Source organism: Micropterus salmoides, unplaced genomic scaffold (assembly GCF_014851395.1).
Source record: "Micropterus salmoides isolate LMB-PRFRI ecotype aquatic unplaced genomic scaffold, ASM1485139v1 Ms_hic_scaffold_16, whole genome shotgun sequence".
Classification (NCBI taxonomy): domain Eukaryota; kingdom Metazoa; phylum Chordata; class Actinopteri; order Centrarchiformes; family Centrarchidae; genus Micropterus; species Micropterus salmoides.
This window is the reverse complement of record NW_024040707.1, coordinates 32,977,685-33,004,285: the sequence shown is the minus strand read 5'-3', so window position 1 is coordinate 33,004,285 and position 26,601 is coordinate 32,977,685. Positions and strand designations below refer to the sequence as shown.

General features: G+C 43.2%; 1 protein-coding gene across 3 annotated transcripts in view; it reads left to right on the top strand.

Annotated features, from left to right (window-relative positions):
• Positions 1-4,696, top strand: part of LOC119904953 (rho guanine nucleotide exchange factor 10-like protein) — a 56,392-nt gene extending 51,696 nt beyond the window's left edge. For 2 of the 3 annotated variants that reach the window (XM_038721572.1, XM_038721573.1), the window contains 2 exons: positions 2,330-2,446; positions 2,736-4,696. In XM_038721572.1, the coding sequence (XP_038577500.1) occupies positions 2,330-2,446; positions 2,736-3,316 (698 nt within the window). In that variant the 3' untranslated portion in view covers positions 3,317-4,696. The remainder of the gene's footprint in view (positions 1-2,329; positions 2,447-2,735) is intronic. The other variant, XM_038721574.1, reaches the window with a different exon arrangement.
• Positions 4,697-26,601: the final 21,905 nt, after the last annotated feature.

The following is a 26,601-nucleotide window of genomic DNA, read 5'->3' as shown; positions in this document are numbered from 1 at the left end:
TAGGAGGAGTTCGTTAAAGTACGAAGTGTGTAAATCATCCAAAAATGGCCATAAAATTCAAAATGGCCGACTTCCTGTTGACTTTAGGCTATGGGTTCTTGAGGCTTTTTTGTGCGTCTTGATACGATACATGTCCCCAGAAAATTTCGTACATGTAGGTTGAACGTGAACGAGGGGCTAATCTTTTCCAATTTTCTAGGTGGCGCTAGCGAGTCATTTTGCCACGCCCATGTGCGAAACTTGTAGAATACGAAATTTTTCACCGGTTCTGACATGTTTGCAAATTTTGGTGAGTTTTCGAGTATGTTTAGGCCATGTCAGTTGGGCCTACTTTGCAGAAAAAAAAAAAAAAAAAAAATATATATATATATATATATATATAATCCGAACAAATTCAATAGGGACCTCGCACGGTCGTGCTCGGGCCCTAATAAATAAATAAATAAATAATCCGAGCAAATTCAATAGGGACCTCGCACGGTCGTGCTCGGGCCCTAAATAGGACTAGTAACAATAATTGTAGCAGAGGGTGTCGAGCAGGAACACAGGGGCAGCAGGTGACTCGCAACCACAGATACAGACTCCACAGCTCCAGAGCCAGAAACACGTGCAGGAAGTGATAGGAGGAGAGAGGAGAGGAGTGCTCTGGTGGGTTAGTAAGGTACTATGAGCTCTTTAAGATAAGATGGTGCCTGACCATTAAGAGCTTTGTAGGTAAGAAGAATGATTTTAAATTCTATTCTGGATTTTACTGGAAGCCAATGCAAAGAAGCTAAGACAGGAGAAATATGATCTCTTTTCCTGGTTCCTGTCAGAACACGTGCTGCAGCATTCTGGATCAATGGACTTTTTCAAGCAGCCTGATAATAGGGAATTGCATTAATCCAGCCTAGTAGTAACAAATGCATGGACTAGTTTTTCTGCATCATTTTTAGACAGTATGTTCCTGATTTTTGCAATATTACGTAGGTGAAAAAAGGCAGTCCTTGAAATTTGCATAATGTGTGACTAAAACGACATGTGCTGATCAAAGTTTCCTCACAGTGGTGCTGGAGGCCAGGGCGGTGCCATCAAGGGAAACTATATCTTTAGATAATGCGTCACGGAGGTGCTTGGGCCCCAGAACAATAACTTCAGTTTTATCTGAGTTTAACATTAGAAAATTACAGGTCATCCAGGTTTTAATATCCTGAAGGCACATTTGAAGTTTAGCTAACTGATGAGTTTCATCTGGCTTGATCGATAGATATAACTGAGTATCATCTGCATAACAATGAAAGTTTATGGAATATTTCCTGATAATATTGCCTAAAGGAAGCATATATAAAGTGAAGAGGATTGGTCCGAGGACAGATCCTTGAGGAACTCCATGACTAACTTTGGCGTGCATGGAGGACTCATTGTTAACATGTACAAACTGAAATCGATCTGATAAATAGGACTTAAACCAGCTTAGAGCGGTTCCTTTAATGCCAATGAAATATTCCAGTCTCTGTAATAGGATCTGATGGTCAATGGTATCAAATGCAGCACTAAGACCTAATAAAACCAGTCCAGAGACAAGTCCTTTGTCTGATGCAATTAGGAGGCCATTAGTAATTTTCAGCAGTGCTGTCTCTGTGCTATGATGAGCTCTATATCCTGACTGAAAATCCTCAAATAAACTATTATAGAAATGGAAGGTTAGCTATAGTTGGCTAAAACATCTGGATGAAGTTTGGGCTTTTTCAGAAGAGGTTTTATTACAGCTACTTTAAAGTATTGTGGTACATAGCCTGTTGATAAAGATAGATTGAAGAGGCGTTTACCTCATTAGTTAGGAGGCATTTACCTCATTAGTAAGGAGGCGTTTACCTCGCTAGTTAGGAGGCGATTACCTCGTTTGTAAAGAGGCGTTTACATCGTTAGTAAAGAGGCGTTTACCTCGTTAGTTATGTACCTCTTTAGTTAGGAGGCGATTACCTTGTTAATAAAAAGCGTTTAGTTAAGAGGCATTTACCTCGTTAGTAAGGAGGTGTTTACCTCATTTGTAAAGAGGCGTTTACCTTGTTATTAAGGAGTTGTTTACCTCCTTAGTTAAGAAGTGGTTACCTCGTTAATAAAGAGACGTTTACCTCCGTTTGCCTTTCTAAGCAGGTGATGAGAGAATGACGTGGTTTATGTTGACATCAGTGGACCTCTCCTTTGTGATCTCCACTTTATAAATATGATTAGCTGCCATCCTGTATTTTGTTGCACAGTGACTGACAGGTCCTGGTTCGGGGGGGGCAGGACTTTGGCTCGAGCTGCATAGGCTGTTGTAACGGTTGAATGTCTGTTTGTGTTCCAGGTCAGGTTTGCGTCTCCAGCTTGTTGGCCTGCCAGGGCCTGCTGTGGGTGGGGACCAGTCAAGGCATCATCCTCACCTTCCCTATTCCCACCCTGGAGGGCATCCCCAAGATCACAGGTCAGAACCGAGTCCAGCAGCTCTCTTCCTGACTGACGGTGGTTCATGTAAAACCTCAAACACATGGTGTGTCTGTGGTGAATACGGCATTGTATTGTATTTATTTAGCCAGTAATACATTACTGACCTGTGTTTGGGTCACGTCAGCGAGCAACCGACGTGACGATTTGGACCTTTCTATTGTCTGAGTTTGATTCTTAGGTTATTCTTTGGACAGATTTATGTATTTAGCAGTTAGCACTGTATTTATATCCTGTTAATCTGGACATAATGTGGTGACCCCCCCCAGGTAAAGGGATGTTGTCTCTGAACGCTCACTGTGGTCAGGTGGACTTCCTGGTGTCGGCCTCCAGCACGCTGGCCTCCGACCTGCTCAGACGGGACTCCATTCTCAACGGTGGTGAGGAGGGTGCACTGAGAGAGGGATGGGGAGAGGGAGGTAAAGGTGATGGAGATGAAAGAGGGCAGAGGTGTGAGCAGAGCAGCTACCCCCAGGACTCAGACGCTCCTCCACTGAGGGAGGAGAAACCCAAGCGCCTCCTGCTGCAGTATCGCCTCCAATCCACCTGCCAGCTGCCCGGGAAGCTCCTGACAGCTCAGCCTGAACAGGGGAACCTGAGGCCCCCCCCAGACTCCCTGGAGCACAGCCCAGAGGACGGCTCCATCTATGAAGTGAGCGAGGACCCTGACGTGTGGGTGAGGGGGCGGCCCATGGAGTGGGGGAAGGAGGGGGAGGCCCGGCGCAGCAAAGTTACCTCAACAGCCATCTTCTCCGGGGGAAGAGGCCACCGCAGGATAGGACAGGCGGCCTCAGCAGAGACCGATAACACACTGCTGGTGTGGCAGCTCCCTCTAACTCTCAGCCAATGACAGACCAGCATGTCACCTGACTCAGTTCTACTCTGTGGACTCCTAACACCAGCGTACTTCTAAACATGTCAGCTAGACTCCACACCTGCTCTGAGGTAATAGTTGCAGAGGACACACCCACTTTTGATCTTCATGTTTCTCTGGTTTCCTCTCCATGTCAGTGGTTTGGTCCTGATAGGTGAATGCCACCAGCTAACATTACCAAACAGGTGAACCACTAAGTAACGTTACCGGACAGGTGGACCACTAGGTAATGTTACCGGTGGACCACTAGGTAACGTTACCGGACAGGTGAACCACTAGCTAACGTTACCATACATCATACCTGAATTTATATCTTTTCTATGTTCTATAGACAAATTAAAATTAAAAATTTCCAACAAATTTAAATTTGAAAGCAAATGAACAAAAGTTTTTTTTTATTGTAAATAAATTCAGGCGTCAAGGAGTTAAAGGTTCAGGAGGTGTATTTTGGACAGAGCAGCTGTCTCTCCCCGCTTCCGTTTTTTATGCTACGCTAGGCTAACAACAACTAACGTGGGCTGCTTCAGTAAATCTGCCTCTGAGTCTTCAGCTCCTGTGACTGAGGATGTGAGGTGTTGCTGTCGAAACTGTTACGAGTGCCTGCAGCAGTGACCTGGGATCTGTGACCACTTCTATCCAAATTAGCACTTTTGCATCAACGAACAAACATTTCAGAGTCGGACCAACAAACTCTTTAAATGTCAAAATAACAGAATGATCTGAGAACCAATTAATATTCTGATTAACTGTCATTGCCGTATTGATGTGCATGTAAATATTTACGCACCTTAATTCTTCACATAATCGTGTGCTTCATGATTGATGATGTAATATAAAGTGATAATAAATCTAAAGCGATAATGGTACGGACGGTGATGTTTGAAAGGCTTTTCTGTTCTGTCATTTTAAAGATGTGTAACATTATGATTTAAAATATGAAGTAGTAAACAGACCTGAAGCTCTCTCAGTCCAAATATGTTTCTTCTGTGATGTGAAGAAATGAGACAAGGTGAATACTGTGTGTACACAAAATGTTTGTATTATGTATTTATCTTGTGATCAAATTACGTAATATTGTCGTTTAAAAAACTTTTAAATGTTTTTTTTTCTCAAGCTATTACTACATTTTCAATGTATATGGTACATTTTCTTCACAGTTTTTTGTGTAAAATATTTGTTGCTCCCAGTGTACTCAACGCTCCTATTGGACGGGTTGTGAAACTACAGCTTCAGGTTCATTCTTCAGGTAACACAGGTGAAACCTTCATGGCAGGAATGTCGCAGCCATGTTGAATGCAGCTGGTCTCTGTGGTACATTTTATGCCACCACTATTAAATAAAGTTAAATTAAAGATATTGAAAGGGAGTTTTCTCCATATCTGAATGTGACTACATCACTGAAACATAATGTGTTGTACAGAAAACATTAAATACCAGCAGGAAAACACAGTACTGTATGTAATACAGTTTTAACAACCTGTAAACATGGCGGTCCCTAACCTTCACCCCACAGCACCTGCACAGATGCTGTAGAAAGAAGAACCTTGTTTCTCAGCAGTGCCTCAGACCACTGCTAACTTCCACAGTCACTTCCTTCGTCCTCTTCAAATAGTGCGTACAGCGTGGTGGCTGAGCAACAGCTATATTTATAATGAATTTGGAGTCTTTCATGGATTAGATAGCAAAAACTCATTCACGCTGTATGAGCTTACATTGTAGTGGGACAACAGTGTGGATTTGTGCATTTTATATTAGGAGCAGGGCGGTTAAAGATCAACTTCAACAGACTGCTGAAGAGACCCCAACGGAAGGGGGGTGGAAAGGTTGCTTTCTCTAAGTGCTATTCCTGAGCAGCATGATCATAAAACTGGCACCTTTTTGATTTCAAAGCTGTGCCTGACTGTTAAACTGACAAAAGGGACACTAACCAGCGAACCCTTTTACGCCTAAGTGTGACATAATCCACAACAGCCAAACTTTAAATAAACAAAGACTGCAGTCTCCAAAGACCCCAAAGCCTTAACTGTTTAATTAAATCTTTTAGTTACTTGGTTACGTTTGCCTCTATTTGAGTAGTTATGTCACCATGTTGTTGATCTGTTGTTGATATTAGTGCTGAAAAGAATCTAAATAAGTTACTTTTGCAGTGTTTTTATTTTCAGCAAGATAATCGGAAACTCTCCCTCGGGAACAAAGGACTGCCCTCTGGGGAACAATGCCCCAGACAACAAAAGAGCGACACACGACATCGTTCGCTCGCTCTCTTCTCGGCTCTTCTCTCCTCGTGCTCTCTTCGGCACGCGTCCGGCGTGCCTCTCCAGGCAACGCCCTAAGAGTTCGACCAGCGCAACAGGCCTTTGTTCGCTTGAAGCTACACACACGAAGTGCCGCAACATCGATCCGCCCCTCAGTTTGTTTTATTTTCTTTCTTTCTTTTGTTTTGTTAAAGTTATCAGTCCGTTAAGTTACACTGGACTAATTCAGGAACGACCAAGTTCCCTTTTAAGCTTTTTCGTCGAGCCAACTTCACCGAGGTCAGACCAAGCCACGTGGTCTCGCCAGCGGCAATGAAGGAAACCTGAAAACAGCCGAATTGCCAGACACGGAGAACCCCGGGGAATCCCTAGCAAAAAGCCAGGATTGGGCAGCTAGCGGGGACCCGTGCAACAGTCCAAAGCAGGCTGTCGACAAGCAGTAAGACCAAACAAAGCATTCTGTAGATCAGGGATGTCCCATAGTGTTAATATTTTCTTTTAACTCCTAAACTCATAGCTTACTTTCATTAGTTCTCCTCTGCCGTATGAGTCAAATGCTTCCCACAATCGAACCTCCATTTCTCATTGTTTAGCCATTGTTTATTTTCCCTGTATTTAACTACCCTTTTATATTGCATTAGTTAGTTAATAAATTCACTGTAATCAAGGAACTGTGTGTGTTGCCTATCTCCACGTCCCTGCCAAGAGAATTGACCCTTTAGATAAGAGACTGACTGATTGATTTAAGATAATTTAGCGATTATTAACTAACTGATCACTAGTCAATAATTGTATAATTATTAAAAGCTACCTAGAGGTCCGGAGACTCTAGGATAATAACAACTCCAGTGGTGCCCTTTTTAACCAGAGCTTTTATGGATTGATATTTTCTGAATATTAAAATTCATAATTGGGTATTAATTCTCATATATTTATTAAAATTCATAGCTAAATTTTAGCCATGCTACAACATGCACAGTCAAACCTCTGGGATATGTAAATATATTATAATGACATCATACAAAACTATGATGTCATAGTAGGACATTACATTTCCAAAGAGAGGAAGTCTGATCTATTGGTTTCTCCTGGTTCTCCTGTTCTGAGGGTGATGGATGTGTGAGTGAAGGCCAGCAGATTCAGATCGTAATTAAAACTACAGACACATAATCACTCAGAAACACATGGCAGCACTGAAGACACTTCACCTGCTGTTTCAGTAAATCATGAACGATGGCTACATACACATCATTTCATGCTAACTCATTTAATTCATTCTGACTCATCCCAGTGAATCCTGACAGTGAGTGAGCAGCACAACACACCAGCATTAATGGTAATTAGGGTCCGAGCACAAGACGTGAGAGAGAAATATACATGACATTCCATCAAACTAATTTTGACAGCTATTTCCGTTCCCGTCCCCATACCGGATATGTGTATGTAACTGATAAGAGGGGTGTATCCGGTCCCGCCCCAACCGTAAATATGTGTGTGTGTAACTGATAAGAGGGGTGTATCCGGTCCCGCCCCAACCGTAAATATGTGTGTGTGTAACTGATAAGAGGGGTGTATCCGGTCCCGCCCAAACCGTAAATATGTGTGTGTGTAACTGATAAGAGGGGTGTATCCGGTCCCGCCCCAACCGTAAATATGTGTGTGTAACTGATAAGAGGGGTGTATCCGGTCCCGCCCCAACCGTAAATATGTGTATGTAACTGATAAGAGGGGTGTATCCGGTCCCGCCCAAACCGTAAATATGTGTGTGTAACTGATAAGAGGGGTGTATCCGGTCCCGCCCCAACCGTAAATATGTGTGTGTAACTGATAAGAGGGGTGTATCCGGTCCCGCCCAAACCGTAAATATGTGTGTGTAACTGATAAGAGGGGTGTATCCGGTCCCGCCCAAACTGTAAATATGTGTGTGTAACTGATAAGAGGGGTGTATCCGGTCCCGCCCAAACCGTAAATATGTGTGTGTGTAACTGATAAGAGGGGTGTATCCGGTCCCGCCCAAACTGTAAATATGTGTGTGTAACTGATAAGAGGGGTGTATCCGGTCCCGCCCAAACTGTAAATATGTGTGTGTAACTGATAGGAGGGGTGTATCCGGTCCCGCCCAAACTGTAAATATGTGTGTGTGTAACTGATAAGAGGGGTGTATCCGGTCCCGCCCAAACTGTAAATATGTGTGTGTGTAACTGATAAGAGGGGTGTATCCGGTCCCGCCCAAACCGTAAATATGTGTGTGTGTAACTGATAAGAGGGGTGTATCCGGTCCCGCCCCAACCGTAAATATGTGTATGTAACTGATAAGAGGGGTGTATCCGGTCCCGCCCAAACCGTAAATATGTGTGTGTGTAACTGATAAGAGGGGTGCGTACATCCTTCCGTTGTGTGTTTTTGACTGATAATTGGAGGAGGTTTTTCATTGATTTAAAGACTTTATTAAGTAATAAAACATGAACTTGAATGAATTAACTAGTAGGTGTTTATGGCAATAAATTTATCATTAAAAAAGTATAGCAGTGAGTTATAAGTAAAGGAGGAATCTCCGGGGCCAGCAAAGGATCAGTAGGAGGTTTCTTCATTGATTTGGAATCAAGTCAGTCTTTATTATTAAACAAGTGAAGAATAAATTGAAATAATGACAGTAAAGCAGTAAAATGGTATAACGGTGAGTAAAAATTAAACAGCATTATAGATTACCTTCAACAGCATGCAGCAAAATAAGAGTGAGTTCCAAAATTAAACTTTGTAAAATCTTTGCTAAAGCTTTGTGTGACAAACTTACCATCATTAAAGAAGTAAAGAATAAATTGAAATAATTACAGTAAAATAGTATAACAGTGAGTTGAAATTAAAAAAGATTTTTAAATTACCTTCAACAGGATGCAGCAAAATAAGAGAGAGTTCCAAATTACTTTGCTAGTGCTTTGTCTTACAAACTTGCCATCATTATCACTCAAAAGCTGTAGCTCAGCCTTAAACTTGTGAGTCTGTGTCTCCTCTTCTCTGTCCTCTCTCTTTCTGGTGTAGCATAGGCTGTGCAGGGTGAATTGAGGAATGTGCTCCACCTCCTTCCATCCCTCCCCTCCCTCTGTTTTTTCAATGAGTCGTGTTTTAACTGTCATTAGCATCTTCAGGTAATCTTGTAGACCAGTTATGGAATAGAGTTATCTATAACCCCAGACTCCGGTTGTTAAAAACGGTCTGGTTTTATCAGACAGAGTTCGTTTTTGAAACGGGAACCTTTTTTTATCAGCTGGAGACAAGAGTTTGGAACTACAGACTATATAATAATCTGGTTGTACCAGAAGTAACGGTCCCCAGCCCCTCACCAGTTATCTCCCACATGCTGTCACATACAAAATAAGAGGATGGGTAGAGTTACCGTGAGCCAATGATAAGAGACTAGGAGGGGTTACCATAGGCCAATGATGGGAGTCTGTGAAAATAAAAGGAGTCCATTTAGTCATTCAGAAACATATAACAAAACTATTCCAAAACAACCTAAACATGAGCAAGAGAGCAGCCAATTCGAAGATGATCAGCCAGACACCTGTAACAAGTTATCAAAACTCAACCCTGGGAGGAGCCCCCAAGAAACGAGTGTTGTATTTGAGCCGGATCCAGACGCCGCCCCCCGATACACTTCATGAGGACTGGAATTTAGATTCAGGACGTGTCTGGGGGTATGCGTTCAATTATGATGTAAACGAACTTTGTTTTTACCAGTTGGAGAAAGAAACATTTGGACCCCTCACAGCAAAAGTAACGCTCACATCAATGGACTGGGCTGGGCTGACTGTTGGTTTTAAACAATCTCAAAGCCGCGACGTCCGAGGAACCTGCTACAAAAGACAAGCAGACTCAAACAACTGTGGGAATCAAGCAGGAAGTTCCACCCGTGTTTGTTCCTAAAAAAATTGTTTCCTGTAGTGTTTGGGAGACAAAAAGCTCAGCTTCCGGCAGATGGTTCTACCGTGCAAGCCATCAGAAGAGCGAAGGAGATGAAGCCTTGGATGAATTTGTCTTGCAGTATTTCAGTACTGAATATGGCGTGTTTCAGACTTCATTAAGGATACCTGTCGAGGTTTGGATGGAAATGATGGTTGAAAAAGCAGAAAAGCTAAAAGATCTCTTCAAAAAAAGTCAGACGTCCTGGGAGATTCTGCAAATGAAAAAGACTGTAACGTTCACAGAAGACTCCTCCTCCAACAACGCACCTAAGCCCGCCCCCTAACAAAACACAATTTAAAGGAGGACACTGGGGACAAATTCTGAAATACCATGTCTTCGAACCAGCAGACTCATAGAAAAAGCAACTCTCTACCTCTTCTATCACATCCGGGGTCAGAGGACACAGCTACCCCTTCTACAACACATCCGGTGATGACCCACTTTAGAATGAGCAACATGCCTACTTGGTGGTGTACGGATCGAGAGCATGAGAGCCTCGATACTAATCCTGCACCAGCAGCAGCAACACAGCAGGCCCGGGGCACCACTTCCAGTCCCTCTGCTTCACCACCACCACTAGCAGGGCTGCCAGGGACCCCTTTCATGCTAGACACGGACTCTGGCTGCATCTCCCCTCTTACACCACCTCCATCACCCAACTGGCCCTCTTCTTCTTCTTTGACATCCTCGACTCCGTGCGCCTCACCACCAGGCTCTCCCCAAAGAACAGATAAGCCTGACGGGGTGCTCTCTGCCGTGTTTGTGAACACAGTGAAAACTGTGGTGCTTCGACTGCTGAAGAAAGTTCTATACAGATATAGAACTGCCCTTTGTAATGGTTGTAAGATAGATCACCCGAGCCAGATGCAACACGAGTGTCTGTTTGACATGCCTGACTACTTCCTCCGGCGGCATTATGATGAGCTGTTAAAGCGGCTCTGGACGGATCGTTTCATTGCTACCATTCAAGTGTGCTTCACTCATGAAACATCCACGTGTCTATATACAGGGTCCATGGTGCTACCGAGGCTTTTCTTCACAACCTCAAAATGACACGACGCATCGGTGAGAAAATTGACAAAATGTATGACATGTTGATCGGAGAAGATGAGGCCAAGATCAAGGAGATGAATGAAGTTGTGGACTTTTGGAAGGGAATAATTAATTCATAATGGGTAATTATTGTAGAAAATATGTTACATATTGTTAATTTTGTGAGTTATTGTGTAAAAAAAATTACCTTGACTCAAGTGAGAAGATTGCATAATAATATTTACCATATTGTAGGAGGGAGTGTATTGAAATTAACATTGACTGTGTTGAGAGGATGATGTTTGTGAAAACTAATAATAAAAAAAAAATCATAAAGACCCTTGTATCCCGTTGTTGTTTTCAAATACCCTCAAAGAGAGCAGCAGGAAACATGTCTGAAAAACGAATTATGAAAAAAGTGTATTATAATCCATCACATCCGGCTAGTTTTGGCGGAGTAGACAGACTCCATAGAGCGTTACAGGATGAAATGGGGAAAAAAGTAAACGTAGAATGCGTCAAAGATTTTTTATCTGAGCAGGATTCATATACTTTGCATAAACCTGCCAGGATACATTTTGTAAGAAATAGAGTTTTTGTACCACGACCCCTAAATCAGTTTCAGGCGGATCTTTGCGATATGCAGGCTTTGGCTGAACACAATGATGGCTTTAATTATTTATTAACAGTAATCGATGTATTTTCCAAACGGGCATATGCTAGACCCTTAAAGAAAAAAATAGGGGTCGAGGTCTCTAAGGCATTTGAGTCTATTTAAAAAGACAGCCGGAGCCCTGAAAAGTTACAAACGGATGCGGGTAAAGAATTCTTTAACAAGACTTTTGAAAGATTAATGACAAGATATTAATCATTTTGCAACGGCCAGTGACTTAAAAGCGTCAGTGGTTGAAAGGTTTAACCGTACGCTAAAAACGCGAATGTGGAGGTTTTTTACAGCTACAAACACCTGTAGATACTTGGATTTCTTACAGGAATTGCTTGAAAGCTATAATAATAGCTATCATAAAAGTATAAAAATGACGCCTATGCAGGTCATGTCAGAAAATACCTCTCAAGTGTTTGAAAACCTGTACGGCACATTTCCTATTCGGCGCAAAAATTATTTAAAGATGAAATTTAATGTGGGGGATTTGGTAAGAATATCAAAACTGAGAGGAGTGTTTGATAAAAAATATCAACAGAGTTATACAGATGAACTTTTTACAGTGACAGAATGCATTCCTCGTCAACACCCCGTTTATAAACTGAATGATTATGACGGAGAACCTATACAGGGTACATTCTATGAAGCAGAGTTGCAAAAAGTAAAGGTTGCTAAAGACAAAGCATTTCAAGTGGAAGAAATCTTAGAGGAACGCAGTATCAGGGGGAGAAAAGAAATGCTGGTGCGCTGGAAAAACTGGCCTGAGAAGTTTAACAGCTGGGTCAAAGCAAGAGACCTAAAAAATATATAAAAAAACAGATACATTGGATTCGTAGTCATTACAACATGGATCAAGCCTCCGTAGAGGGGTTTTACATGACTTTACCTTCCAACGCCAGTCTCGAAGTATTTAAAAATAATACGAGCTCTAGCTACCATGTAGATTTAGCCCAGCATCTTAATTTAGAGGGTCGGTGGCAAGTGGCCTTGACAGAGATTTCATATCCGCATACCTGGTTTAACAAATCTAATGGGGATGCCTACTTTGATTGGAGGAATAAACCCTCAGAAGGAGAGTCAGACAGTGAGGTCCACCGTCAGAGGTTTAGGGGAGGATATTATCACAACATAGAACAGCTCAGGCTCGAGCTGCATGCATTTCTTAGAAAAATTGGCTCTGATATTTATTTTCTTTATTACTTTCTTTAGTACCATTCAAAAGAGATTTGAATTTCAGGCAGGGGGGCAATTTCACCTCCGTTTTTATCCTCCTGTTGCTTACATGTTGGGGTTTGAACCGGGGAAATGGTTACAGTTCAGAGGATGGCACCCTACCCAGCAGATATAAAAGCTGGTATCTCCCATCTATATGTCTACAGTGATCTGGTTCAGCATCAGCTGGTTGGCGATACATACGTTCCGCTCTTCACGTCATCACACAATATTTTAATCCCCCCTGCTACCTTCCAGTGATCAAGAATCACATTGAAAACATTCACAGAGATTAAAGCGGTTCAAAATACACCGGTGAAGTTTACCTTTGGAAAGACTATTGTGAAACTTTGCATCTTCTGTGACAAAATGATACATCATACCCGCGATCCTCACCGTTTTGTGAGCTATTATGAAAATCAAGTAGGGGGCGCTCTCCCTGGTTTTAGCGGGGCTCCCGTGATGTACGGGAGAGGCATAGGGTCTATATTCTCAAAATTATTTCGTTTTGTTGCGCCGCTCATGAAAAGAGGTTTTGCCATTGCTAAGCCTCATCTTAAATCAGCGGCTAAAAACATAGCCTCAGAGGTGATAACCCACGCCGTTGGTAAATTAGGTGATCGATCGGACCAAGGTGTTCAAGAAGGATCAGGCAGCATGATGGTGTTGGCTCAAAGAGCAAGGAAGAGACCGCCAGGGCGGCGTTTAAAAGCGGGGCAGACAAAAAGAAAAAGATCAGTTGAAAAAAGTAAGACCAAGAGGAAGCACACTAGCAGGGCCTCTGATATATTTTAGAAAAGATGGTTCTTTTACATCACAAATCGGCCGAATGCACTATGTGGGAATTGGATTTATTTTCAGCTCCTATGACACAGCTCTCCATCGATTAAAAGATTTACACAGAAGTCATGCCTCTGTCAGCCATTACTGATGGAGGTCCGTTGAATTTTTTTATCCCCGGTGATGGGGAAAAATATTTGGATTTGAATGACACCCTGTTACACCTGCGCTTGAAAATTACCAATGCGGATGGATCAGACCTGGCTGATGATGCCTCTGTGGGTCTCATCAATTATCCCCTAAATACAATCTTCAGCCAATGCGACGTTATTTTGGGAGATAGACTGATTTCACAATCCAGCGCTACGCACCCCTACAGATGATTGAAAACCTGCTCAGCTATTTTGAAGATACTCTAAAAAGCCAGTTCACCGCCAGATTATTTTACAAAGACACAGCGGGGTCTATGTAAATGCTCTGTATTTCTAGTCTTTTCGACCACTCAAAGCGCTTTTACACTACATCTGCATTCACCAGTCACACACATTCACACACTGAGCCTAAGGGCTCAAACAGAAACTAACATTCACACTCACTCATACACTGGCGGAACAGCCAGTGGGGGCAATTCGGGGTTCAGTATCTTGCCCAAGGACACTTCGACACGCAACCAGGGGGAGCCAGGGATTGGACCGCCGACCTTCCAACTAACGGCCAACCCGCTGTACCTCCTGAGCCACATCTGCCCCAAGTCTGAGTCTATGGACTCAGTTGTGGTAAATAATGGTCCAAACCAAGGATTAGTACAGAGAGCTCAATTCAGTGAAGAATCTAAGGAGGTACACCTGTTGGGCCCTCATTTTTTTCAGCGAGAGGCTTCTCCTGAACTCTGTGGATTTAAGAATTAAGCTAACCAGGGCTAGCGATGCCTTTTCTCTCATGGCTGGGGCTGCCAGTACTTACAGATTAAAAATACTGGGGGCCTCTCTGTTTGTTAAGAAAGTCACTGTATCCCCAGCAGTGCGATTAGGTCATGCATCGGCCTTAATGAGGGGCAACGCCCTCTACCCCTTATCCCGTGTGAATGTCAAAACCTATTCTATACCCGCAAATTCACGGATATGCAACCAAGAAAATCTCTTCATAGGAACGTTACCTAAATATCTAGTTATTGCCATGGTAAACCACGAAGCCTTCACAGGAAAGAGAGACCTGTCACCCTTCAATTTTATACACAATGATGTAGAATACATGGCACTGTGTCAGGACGGGAGACAAGTCCCAGCCAAAGCTTTCCAGCCTCAATTTTACCACGGGTTGTCTGTCCGAGAATTTTATAATATGTTTACCGCCACAGGGAGACATCTAAAAGATTTACCTCTGAGCATCAACCGGGAAGAATTTCAGCAAGGTTACTCTTTGTTTGTTTTCAACCTCAATGCCAGTGAAGACAGCGACGCTTTGTCAACCATTTCCAACGGGAGTTTAAGACTTGAAATGAGATTCCGAGTGCCCTTACCTCATACCACAACTCTCATTGTTTACGCATGTTACGAATCTATAAATTCAAAACGACAAGTGTTGCTGGACTATTACTAAGGCAATATGAACAACCATGAATTGGAAGGAATATTGCGACATTTACTTGGAGATTCCTTTTGTGGCGTGTGGGCTTCGGATCAGTTACCTTTACTGAGACAGTCCTTTAGACTACCTGCTTACATGATAGTTAACACCCACCCTGCACACGAGCCTGGGGAGCACTGGCTGGCGCTCACTCTTGAGGAAGGTCAGAAAGCTAGCTTTTTTGATTCTTTTGGATTCTCACCAGAGTTTTCACATTACCCCAAAAGTATCTTAGAATTTTTTTAAAAACGCTGTGAAACCATTTCATTGAACAGTTTCAGCATACCCTGTCTACCACATGTGGTCAGCATTGTGTGTTCTATTTGTGTCATCGAGCCTGCGGTCTATCTTTTGAGAATGTGCTGTCTTTGTATCATGATGATTTTACAAGAAATGATTCTATGGTATCAAATTTTGTGAAAAAATATCAACGTTGTATGAGGCAACAAAGAGCCGCATCTTTTCACCACACAGTTTGTTCTTTACAAATGTTCAAAGACTGTTATAAGTTATAAATAAAGATGAATCTTGAGACAAATAACTTTAGTTTGAATTGTTTTTATTATGGGTTAAAATTAAGCCATCGTGGAGCAAGGGGGGTGAGTTTCTTTCTTTTTTCTCTTCTTGAGGGTGGCGAGGCCTCCACCTCTTTCCACTGGGGGGGTTAAAGATGCTCGTCTGTGTTTTCTTCCCTTCTTAAATAGTAAGGGCGGTGTCTCATCATCCTCAGCATCCCTGCGAGGGGCACGGGGTGTCTGCTTTTTCCTTCTTCCCCTCTTTATCGGCAGGGACATCACCTCCTCCTCATCTTCCCGGGGTCCTACCGTTTGAAGTTGCCTATATTGCTCTCGAGCTTGAGGGTTGCTCATCATTGATAAAGGGATGTTGAGTTCTGACAAAGTATTCAAAAAACCTGTCCAACCCTTAGGAGGCTGGGATTTTTTAAGGGAGACGATCAGACTTTTAAACAAGTCAAGCAGGTGTGAACCTTTCACAACATCTCTGTTATACACAAACTCTCCCCTGGGAGTCCACCCACCCGGCTCTTTGTTAATTTCTTTATGATGTACTGTGCATTGTTATGATAGCGAGCCGGCAAGTTTTGTACAACCTCCCTTGCTGTTTCATCCAGTTTCTTGTCTTCTTCTTCTTCTCCTTCTACTCGCTGCTTCAGTGCCTCAGAATCTTTAGCTACTGTCAGAGTAATGTGGCGTTCTTCCTTCTCTCCTTGTTTGACCAGAGCTAGGTATCTTTGCAGTAGGGCATTGTATTTCTTAATTTTTTCACAAGCGTTCATGCCATCCTCGTTTAGTATTGCCCTCATTTTTTCATCCAAATCATTTTCTACCGTATGTCTCATTGTTTCAGTGTTGGATGCAGATGGTACAGAATAATTCAGATTACTGCAATTCTTTATTATCAGGCTGCTCGAAAAAGTCCATTAAGACTCTTCAGCTGATCCAGAATGCTGCAGCACGTGTTCTGACAGGAACCAGGAAAAGAGATCACATTTCTCCTGTTTTAGCTTCTTTGCATTGGCTTCCAGTAAAATCCAGAATAGAATTTAAAATCATTCTTCTTACCTACAAAGCTCTTAATGGTCAGGCACCATCTTATCTTAAAGAGCTCATAGTACCTTACTACCCCTCCAGAGCACTGCGCTCCCAGAATGCACCTGTGGTTCCTAGAGTCTCCAAAAGTAGACTAGGAGCCAGAGCGTTCAGCTATCAAGCTCCTCTCCTGTGGAACCAGGTTCCAGTTTGGGTTCAGGAGGCAGACACCATCTCCACATTTAAGAGTAGGCTTAAGACTTTCCTCTTTGATAAGCTTATAGTTAGGGCTGGCTCAGGTAGTCCTGAACCATCCCTTAGTTATGCTGCTATAGGCCTAGACTGCCGGGGGATTTCCCATGATGCACTGAGCTCCTCTCTCCTCTACTTTCTCTCCCTCTGTATGCAACCTCATCCCATTATTGCATGTTACTAACACAACTTCTCCCCTTTATGGCAGTCTTGTGCTTTCTCGTCCCTCTCCTCTCTCCTCCTATCACTTCCTGCAGGTTTTCTGGCTCTGGAGCTGTGGAGTCTGGATCTGTGGCTGCGGGTCACCTGCTGCCCCCGTGTTCCTGCTCGACACCCTCTGCTGCAACAACTATTGTTACTAGTCCTATTGTTATTATAATCATTAACATAACGACTGTTATCATTAACACTATTATAAATATCTGTACCATTTTTCATTTAGTCTATAGCAACATCACCTTTACTGTCTGTACCTCTGTGTGTATATTGTGTAGGCTGCCTCTCTCTCTCTCTCTCTCTCCCTCTCTCCCCCTCTCCCTCCCTCCCTCTCCCTCCCCCTCTCCCTCTCCCTCTCCCTCCCCCTCTCTCCCTCCCCCTCTCTCCCCTCTCTCCCCCTCCCTCTCCCCCCCCCCCCCTCCCCCCCTCCCTCTCCCTCTCTCTCCCTCTCTCTCCCTCTCTCTCTCCCCTTCACCCCAACTGGTCGAGGCAGATGGCCGCCCACCCTGAGCCATGGTTCTGCTCGATGGTTTGTTTTCATCAATTATCATAAAAATCAAAACACACTTAAACCTTAAAAAATATCAACGTCATAAATTAAAATGAATAACATGTTTATCTAACTGTTGCAAGTGAAAATCAACAATAAAAACAATTACCCAATGAAACAAATAAAAAATCATATCATAAATCACCTTACTAATTATGATCACTGTAGACAGCCAGCATTTCACCCATTAGTCGGAAAGCATTACTTATTAAAACTAGTTGATCATGGGCAGTCCCACAGCAATTCTGACAGCCTCTCACGGTTGGTCTGGGTCTGTTTGCTGGAGGGAGACAAAAACAAAGACACTTTAACCTCTTTTGTGTATTTTAATACTGAAAGTCAGGCTTCACCCCTAAAAATCACTACATTAATACTTTATAGCAAACAAGCAAACTAGTTTTTAAAAATTATTTGCAGTATTTGCGGTATGTACGCTTGCGGTACTGAAATCGAGGGCTGAACCGGAGCGCTCTCCTCGTAAAAGGTAGGGGAGAGACCCTGCATAAAGTACCATTCACAATCGCTCGCACCATCAAGAAAAGAGTACTGTTACCACATCTGCGTAAAAGTTAGTAAATAAATAAATAAAACCTACACACTGATTAAAAGTTAAGGTAACCTTACTTACCGACCTCTCCAGTGAGATCTACAACCTGCTCTGATGGAATGCCATTCGCCCTTGTGGCGCCTATTTGTTCCTCTGAGTAGAAATCTGTAAAAACAATATACAAAATAGACATCAGGATAGGACATTTTAAAATATAGAACATTTCTATTTCACTTGTAGTGGACCTAAATTTATTAGTTATGCATTTTAATAAATTTATGAGAATTGATACCCAATTATGAATTATTATTCATAAAATCAGAATTTCCTCGTAAAGGGCACCACCGGAGTTGTTATAATCCTAGAGTCTCCGGACCTCTAGGTAGTTTTGAATAATTATACAATTATTACTAGTGATCAGTTAGTTAATAATCGCTCAATTATCTTAAATCAGTCAGTCAGTCTCATATCTAAAGGGTCAATTCTCTTGGCAGGAACTATAAATAGGCAACACACACAGCTCTTGATTATATTACAGTGAATTTATTCTCTAACTAAGGTGATAAAAAGATGGTTGGATACAGGGAACAAACATTTTCTGAACAATGAGCCTGGAGGTTCGATTGTGGGAAGCATTCGACTCATACGGCATAGAAGAGCTAATGAAAGTAAACTAATGCTGTGATTTTAGGAGTTAAAATGGACATCTGATCACAGGACGTGTGTTAAGTCTTACTGCTTGTCGACAGCCTGCTTTTGAAAACGCCTCCTCCGTCTGGCAATTCGGCTGTTTGCAGGTTTCCTTCGTTGTAGCTGGCGAGACCACGTGGCTTGGTCTGACCTCGGTGAAGTTGGCTCGACAAAAAAGGCTTAAAATGGAACTTGGTCGTTCCTGAATTAGTCCAGTGTAACTTAACGGACTCATAACTTTAACAAACAAAAGAAAGAAAGAAAATAAAACAAACTGAAGGCAGATCGATGTCTCGGCACTTCAGGTGTGTAGCTTCAGGCGAACAAAGGCCTGTTTGTTTCGCTGGCCGAGTCTGGGCGTTGCCTGGCGAGGCACGCTACGCGCGTGCCGAAGCGTCCAGAGAGCAGAGTGGAAGAGCGAGAGGAGAGAAGAGACTGGCGAGCAGGTCGCGTGTCGCTCTTTTGTTGCCTGGGGCGTGGTTCCCCAGGGGGCGTCTCAGGTTTCCCCAGGAACTGCCTTTCTAAACTTAATGTCTAAAGAAAAGAAATCTATTTGCACGTATTATAATCAAATATTTTCCACAATCGAACCTCAATGGTTGAACGGTTGTACTGTTCTAAGTATTTGGTAACAGGAAACAATTGTCACATTATTGGTCAGGATATTTCTACATTTAACCGCATTTCCTACGAGGGCAAGTAATATTTATTTCGTCCACTTGGGGGAGCTCAGGTTACATGAGGAAAGCTAGGATTAAATCAAAGATCGTCTCTCCTTAGGAACCGGGGAATATTGTTGATTCATCCTTAAATTCAAGCTGGCGATTAAGAGTATAGTAAAACATTTCTTTGTCATCATTTCTAAAGGGATTTTGTAAGAAAGTATTATGAACAAGCATTGATTACATTAGATGAAGGAGTGTCTTGCTGAAAATAAAAACACTGCACAAGTAACTTCTTTTCAGCACTAATATCAACAACAGATAGCAACAACAGTTAACATAACTACTCAAATAGAGGCAAACATATTCAGGTAACTAAAGATTTAATTAAATTTAATTAGATGCTTTGAGTCTTTTGGAGAATGCAGTCCTTTGTCATCCAAAGTTCAGTGTCTGGACCATGTCACACTTAGGTGAGACAAGGAGTATCCTTTTGATGTGGTAATAAAACAAAGAATAAGGTCAGTTGCCACGGAAACGTGTGTGGGGGGCCAGTTTTGATAGGCTGTTCAGGGAGATGCCAATGGCTGGCTCGTGTCCCTTTGTCAGTTTAACAGTCAGGCCCCGCGTTATCAGCTTCGGAATCAAAATGGTGCCAGTTTTATGGTCGGGATAGCACTTAGAGAAAGCAACTTTGACCCCTCCCCATCTTCTCTGGGGAGGAGAAAGGAATTTAGGGTAGCTCCACATTCATTCAATAGAAAATGCACAAATCCACATCGTTGTTCACTACACACTCTAGTACATAGAAGGCCCTCTTACCTTCAAGGTGATATGCGGTTGAATGAAGCTCATTGTAGATTAAGTCAAAAACTGTTCATTGAAAACACGCATGAATGAAAATACAAAGTGTCGATTTTTGCTATTTCTTAAGTTACGGAGGAAAGGCTGAATGCGTACCGTGTTCTCTTTGAAGGGTCATCGCTAGTGTGAAGACCTCTGGATTTCTGGTAGGGTACTTATACACCCCTGAGTGCTGCGCTGCATGTGGGAGATAACTGGTGAGGGGCTGGATTATTATTATTATTATAAACCAGATTATTATATAGTCTGTAGTTCCAAACTACAGGGCCAGTTGGGTGATGGAGGTGGTGTAAGAGGGGAGATGCAGCCAGAGTCCATGTCTAGCATGAAAGGGGTCCCTGGCAGCCCTGCTAGTGGTGGTGGTGAAGCAGAGGGACTGGAAGTGGTGCCCCGGGCCTGCTGTGTTGCTGCTGCTGGTGCAGGATTAGTATCGAGGCTCTCATGCTCTCGATCCGTACACCACCAAGTAGGCATGTTGCTCATTCTAAAGTGGGTCATCACCGGATGTGTTGTAGAAGGGGTAGCTGTGTCCTCTGACCCCGGATGTGATAGAAGAGGTAGAGAGTTGCTTTTTCTATGAGTCTGCTGGTTCGAAGACATGGTATTTCAGAATTTGTCCCCAGTGTCCTCCTTTAAATTGTGTTTTGTTAGGGGGCGGGCTTAGGTGCGTTGTTGGAGGAGGAGTCTTCTGTGAACGTTACAGTCTTTTTCATTTGCAGAATCTCCCAGGACGTCTGACTTTTTTTGAAGAGATCTTTTAGCTTTTCTGCTTTTTCAACCATCATTTCCATCCAAACCTCGACAGGTATCCTTAATGAAGTCTGAAACACGCCATATTCAGTACTGAAATACTGCAAGACAAATTCATCCAAGGCTTCATCTCCTTCGCTCTTCTGATGGCTTGCACGGTAGAACCATCTGCCGGAAGCTGAGCTTTTTGTCTCCCAAACACTACAGGAAACAATTTTTTTAGGAACAAACACGGGTGGAACTTCCTGCTTGATTCCCACAGTTGTTTGAGTCTGCTTGTCTTTTGTAGCAGGTTCCTCGGACGTCGCGGCTTTGAGATTGTTTAAAACCAACAGTCAGCCCAGCCCAGTCCATTGATGTGAGCGTTACTTTTGCTGTGAGGGGTCCAAATGTTTCTTTCTCCAACTGGTAAAAACAAAGTTCGTTTACATCATAATTGAACGCATACCCCCAGACACGTCCTGAATCTAAATTCCAGTCCTCATGAAGTGTATCGGGGGGCGGCGTCTGGATCCGGCTCAAATACAACACTCGTTTCTTGGGGGCTCCTCCCAGGGTTGAGTTTTGATAACTCGTTACAGGTGTCTGGCTGATCATCTTCGAATTGGCTGCTCTCTTGCTCATGTTTAGGTTGTTTTGGAATAGTTTTGTTATATGTTTCTGAATGACTAAATGGACTCCTTTTATTTTCACAGACTCCCATCATTGGCCTATGGTAACCCCTCCTAGTCTCTTATCATTGGCTCACGGTAACTCTACCCATCCTCTTATTTTGTATGTGACAGCATGTGGGAGATAACTGGTGAGGGGCTGGGGACCGTTACTTCTGGTACAACCAGATTATTATATAGTCTGTAGTTCCAAACTCTTGTCTCCAGCTGATAAAAAAGGTTCCCGTTTCAAAAACGAACTCTGTCTGATAAAACCAGACCGTTTTTAACAACCGGAGTCTGGGGTTATAGATAACTCTATTCCATAACTGGTCTACAAGATTACCTGAAGATGCTAATGACAGTTAAAACACGACTCATTGAAAAAACACAGGGAGGGGAGGGATGGAAGGAGGTGCGGGGGGTGGAGCACATTCCTCAATTCACCCTGCACAGCCTATGCTACACCAGAAAGAGAGAGGACAGAGAAGAGGAGACACAGACTCACAAGTTTAAGGCTGAGCTACAGCTTTTGAGTGATAATGATGGCAAGTTTGTAAGACAAAGCACTAGCAAAGTAATTTGGAACTCTCTCTTATTTTGCTGCATCCTGTTGAAGGTAATTTAAAAATCTTTTTTAATTTCAACTCACTGTTATACTATTTTACTGTAATTATTTCAATTTATTCTTTACTTCTTTAATGATGGTAAGTTTGTCACACAAAGCTTTAGCAAAGATTTTACAAAGTTTAATTTTGGAACTCACTCTTATTTTGCTGCATGCTGTTGAAGGTAATCTATAATGCTGTTTAATTTTTACTCACCGTTATACCATTTTACTGCTTTACTGTCATTATTTCAATTTATTCTTCACTTGTTTAATAATAAAGACTGACTTGATTCCAAATCAATGAAGAAACCTCCTACTGATCCTTTGCTGGCCCCGGAGATTCCTCCTTTACTTATAACTCACTGCTATACTTTTTTAATGATAAATTTATTGCCATAAACACCTACTAGTTAATTCATTCAAGTTCATGTTTTATTACTTAATAAAGTCTTTAAATCAATGAAAAACCTCCTCCAATTATCAGTCAAAAACACACAACGGAAGGATGTACGCACCCCTCTTATCAGTTACACACACATATTTACGGTTTGGGCGGGACCGGATACACCCCTCTTATCAGTTACACACACATATTTACGGTTTGGGCGGGACCAGATACACCCCTCTTATCAGTTACACACACATATTTACGGTTTGGGCGGGACCGGATACACCCCTCTTATCAGTTACATACACATATTTACGGTTGGGGCGGGACCGGATACACCCCTCTTATCAGTTACACACACACATATTTACGGTTTGGGCGGGACCGGATACACCCCTCTTATCAGTTACATACACATATTTACGGTTGGGGCGGGACCGGATACACCCCTCTTATCAGTTACATACACATATTTACGGTTTGGGCGGGACCGGATACACCCCTCTTATCAGTTACACACACACATATATTTACGGTTTGGGCGGGACCGGATACACCCCTCTTATCAGTTACACACACATATTTACAGTTTGGGCGGGACCGGATACACCCCTCTTATCAGTTACACACATATTTACGGTTGGGGCGGGACCGGATACACCCCTCTTATCAGTTACATACACATATTTACGGTTTGGGCGGGACCGGATACACCCCTCTTATCAGTTACATACACATATTTACGGTTTGGGCGGGACCGGATACACCCCTCTTATCAGTTACATACACACATATTTACGGTTGGGGCGGGACCGGATACACCCCTCTTATCAGTTACATACACATATTTACGGTTGGGGCGGGACCGGATACACCCCTCTTATCAGTTACATACACATATTTACGGTTGGGGCGGGACCGGATACACCCCTCTTATCAGTTACACACACACATATATTTACGGTTTGGGCGGGACCGGATACACCCCTCTTATCAGTTACACACACATATTTACAGTTTGGGCGGGACCGGATACACCCCTCTTATCAGTCACACACATATTTACGGTTGGGGCGGGACCGGATACACCCCTCTTATCAGTTACATACACATATTTACGGTTTGGGCGGGACCGGATACACCCCTCTTATCAGTTACATACACACATATTTACGGTTGGGGCGGGACCGGATACACCCCTCTTATCAGTTACATACACACATATTTACGGTTGGGGCGGGACCGGATACACCCCTCTTATTAGTTACATACACATATTTACGGTTTGGGCGGGACCGGATACACCCCTCTTATCAGTTACATACACATATTTACGGTTTGGGCGGGACCGGATACACCCCTCATGACAACGCTGAAGTTAGCTTTTGATTTGGCAGTTTAGGGGAAAGTTAAAATGGGGAACTTAAATGAAAGTTAACTTACGTTGCTGAGCAACCGATTCTCCGTTTTTTGCACCTCTTACTGCTGTGAACGCTGTTAGGCATTTTAGGCAAAGTCTTAATGCTGTCTGAAACACTTACAGATTTAAAAAACTTTAAATTTATTTGTGGAAAATGAAAAAAGGGTGATTTGTCTGCTTTTTTGCATGTAGACCACATTAGACCAGGTCCAAGTTCAAAACCACTATACCTAGAGCTCTCAAATGTGGACTAGATTGTCCCAGAGTGGCTAAAGTTTCCTTCAAACATAGTGTCAGATTTGTAAAACCTTTATTCTATTTGTGAAAATGAAAAAAGGGTCATTATTCAATGCTTTTTTGACACCAAGGGGCCTGGCCTTACAGCGTTTCGACAACTCTGCCTCTGATTGGTTAGTCCGTCTTTCCTCCTCTGATTAAACATGTTCAGAGCTGTTTGGTGTTATTATGGGATTAGGGTTAGCCAACCAGAGTCAGAGTAGGGGGCAGGACATAAGGCAAAACCTGTGTTCTTCAAATGATATTTTGCTGACCTGTAGAACATTAACTGACTTGTAGATTGGTGGAGAAACAGAGAATAGGAGGTGGAGAAACAGAGACGGAGAGGTGGAGAAACAGAGATAGAGAGGGGGAGAAACAGAATAGGAGGTGGAGAAACAGAGATAGAGAGGGGGAGAAACACAGAATAGGAGGTGGAGAAACAGAGACGGAGAGGTGGAGAAACACAGAATAGGAGGTGGAGAAACAGAGACGGAGAGGTGGAGAAACAGAGACGGAGAGGTGGAGAAACGGAGAGGTGGAGAAACAGACAGAAAGATGGAGAAACACAGAAAAGGAGGTGGAGAAACGGAGACGGAGAGGTGGAGAAACAGGGACAGAAAGATGGAGAAACACAGAATAGGAGGTGGAGAAACAGAGACGGAGAGGTGGAGAAACAGAGATAGAGAGGGGGAGAAACAGAATAGGAGGTGGAGAAACAGAGATAGAGGGGGAGAAACACAGAATAGGAGGTGGAGAAACAGAGACGGAGAGGTGGAGAAACAGAGATAGAGAGGGGGAGAAACAGAATAGGAGGTGGAGAAACAGAGATAGAGAGGGGGAGAAACACAGAATAGGAGGTGGAGAAACAGAGACGGAGAGGTGGAGAAACACAGAATAGGAGGTGGAGAAACAGAGACGGAGAGGTGGAGAAACAGAGACGGAGAGGTGGAGAAACGGAGAGGTGGAGAAACAGACAGAAAGATGGAGAAACACAGAAAAGGAGGTGGAGAAACGGAGACGGAGAGGTGGAGAAACAGGGACAGAAAGATGGAGAAACACAGAATAGGAGGTGGAGAAACAGAGATAGAGAAGGGGAGAAACACAGAATAGGAGGTGGAGAAACAGACACAGAGGTGGAGAAACACAGAATAGGAGGTGGAGAAACAGAGACGGAGAGGTGGAGAAACAGAGATAGAGAGGGGGAGAAACACAGAATAGGAGGTGGAGAAACAGAGATAGAGAGGGGGAGAAACACAGAATAGGAGGTGGAGAAACAGAGATAGAGAAGGGGAGAAACACAGAATAGGAGGTGGAGAAACAGAGACGGAGAGGTGGAGAAACACAGAATAGGAGGTGGAGAAACAGAGACGGAGAGGTGGAGAAACAGAGATAGAGAGGGGGAGAAACACAGAATAGGAGGTGGAGAAACAGAGATAGAGGGGGGAGAAACACAGAATAGGAGGTGGAGAAACAGAGATAGAGAAGGGGAGAAACACAGAATAGGAGGTGGAGAAACAGAGACGGAGAGGTGGAGAAACACAGAATAGGAGGTGGAGAAACAGAGACGGAGAGGTGGAGAAACAGAGACAGAAAGATGGAGAAACACAGAATAGGAAGTGGAGAAACAGAGACGGAGAGGTGGAGTAACGGAGAGGTGGAGAAACAGGGACAGAAAGATGGAGAAACACAGAATAGGAGGTGGAGAAACAGAGATAGAGAAGGGGAGAAACACAGAATAGGAGGTGGAGAAACAGAGACGGAGAGGTGGAGAAACACAGAATAGGAGGTGGAGAAACAGAGACGGAGAGGTGGAGAAACAGAGATAGAGAGGGGGAGAAACACAGAATAGGAGGTGGAGAAACAGAGATAGAGGGGGGAGAAACACAGAATAGGAGGTGGAGAAACAGAGATAGAGAGGGGGAGAAACAGAGAATAGGAGGTGGAGAAACAGAGATGGAGAGGTGGAGAAACAGAGAATAGGATGTGGAGAAACAGAGACGGAGAGGTGGAGAAAAAGAGACAGAAAGATGGAGAAACACAGAATAGGAGGTGGAGAAACAGAGACAGAAAGATGGAGAAACACAGAATAGGAGGTGGAGAAACAGAGACGGAGAGGTGGAGAAACAGAGATAGAGAGGGGGAGAAACACAGAATAGGAGGTGGAGAAACAGAGACGGAGAGGTGGAGAAACAGAGATAGAGAGGGGGAGAAACACAGAATAGGAGGTGGAGAAACAGAGACGGAGAGGTGGAGAAACAGAGATAGAGAGGTGGAGAAACAGGGACACAAAGATGGAGAAAC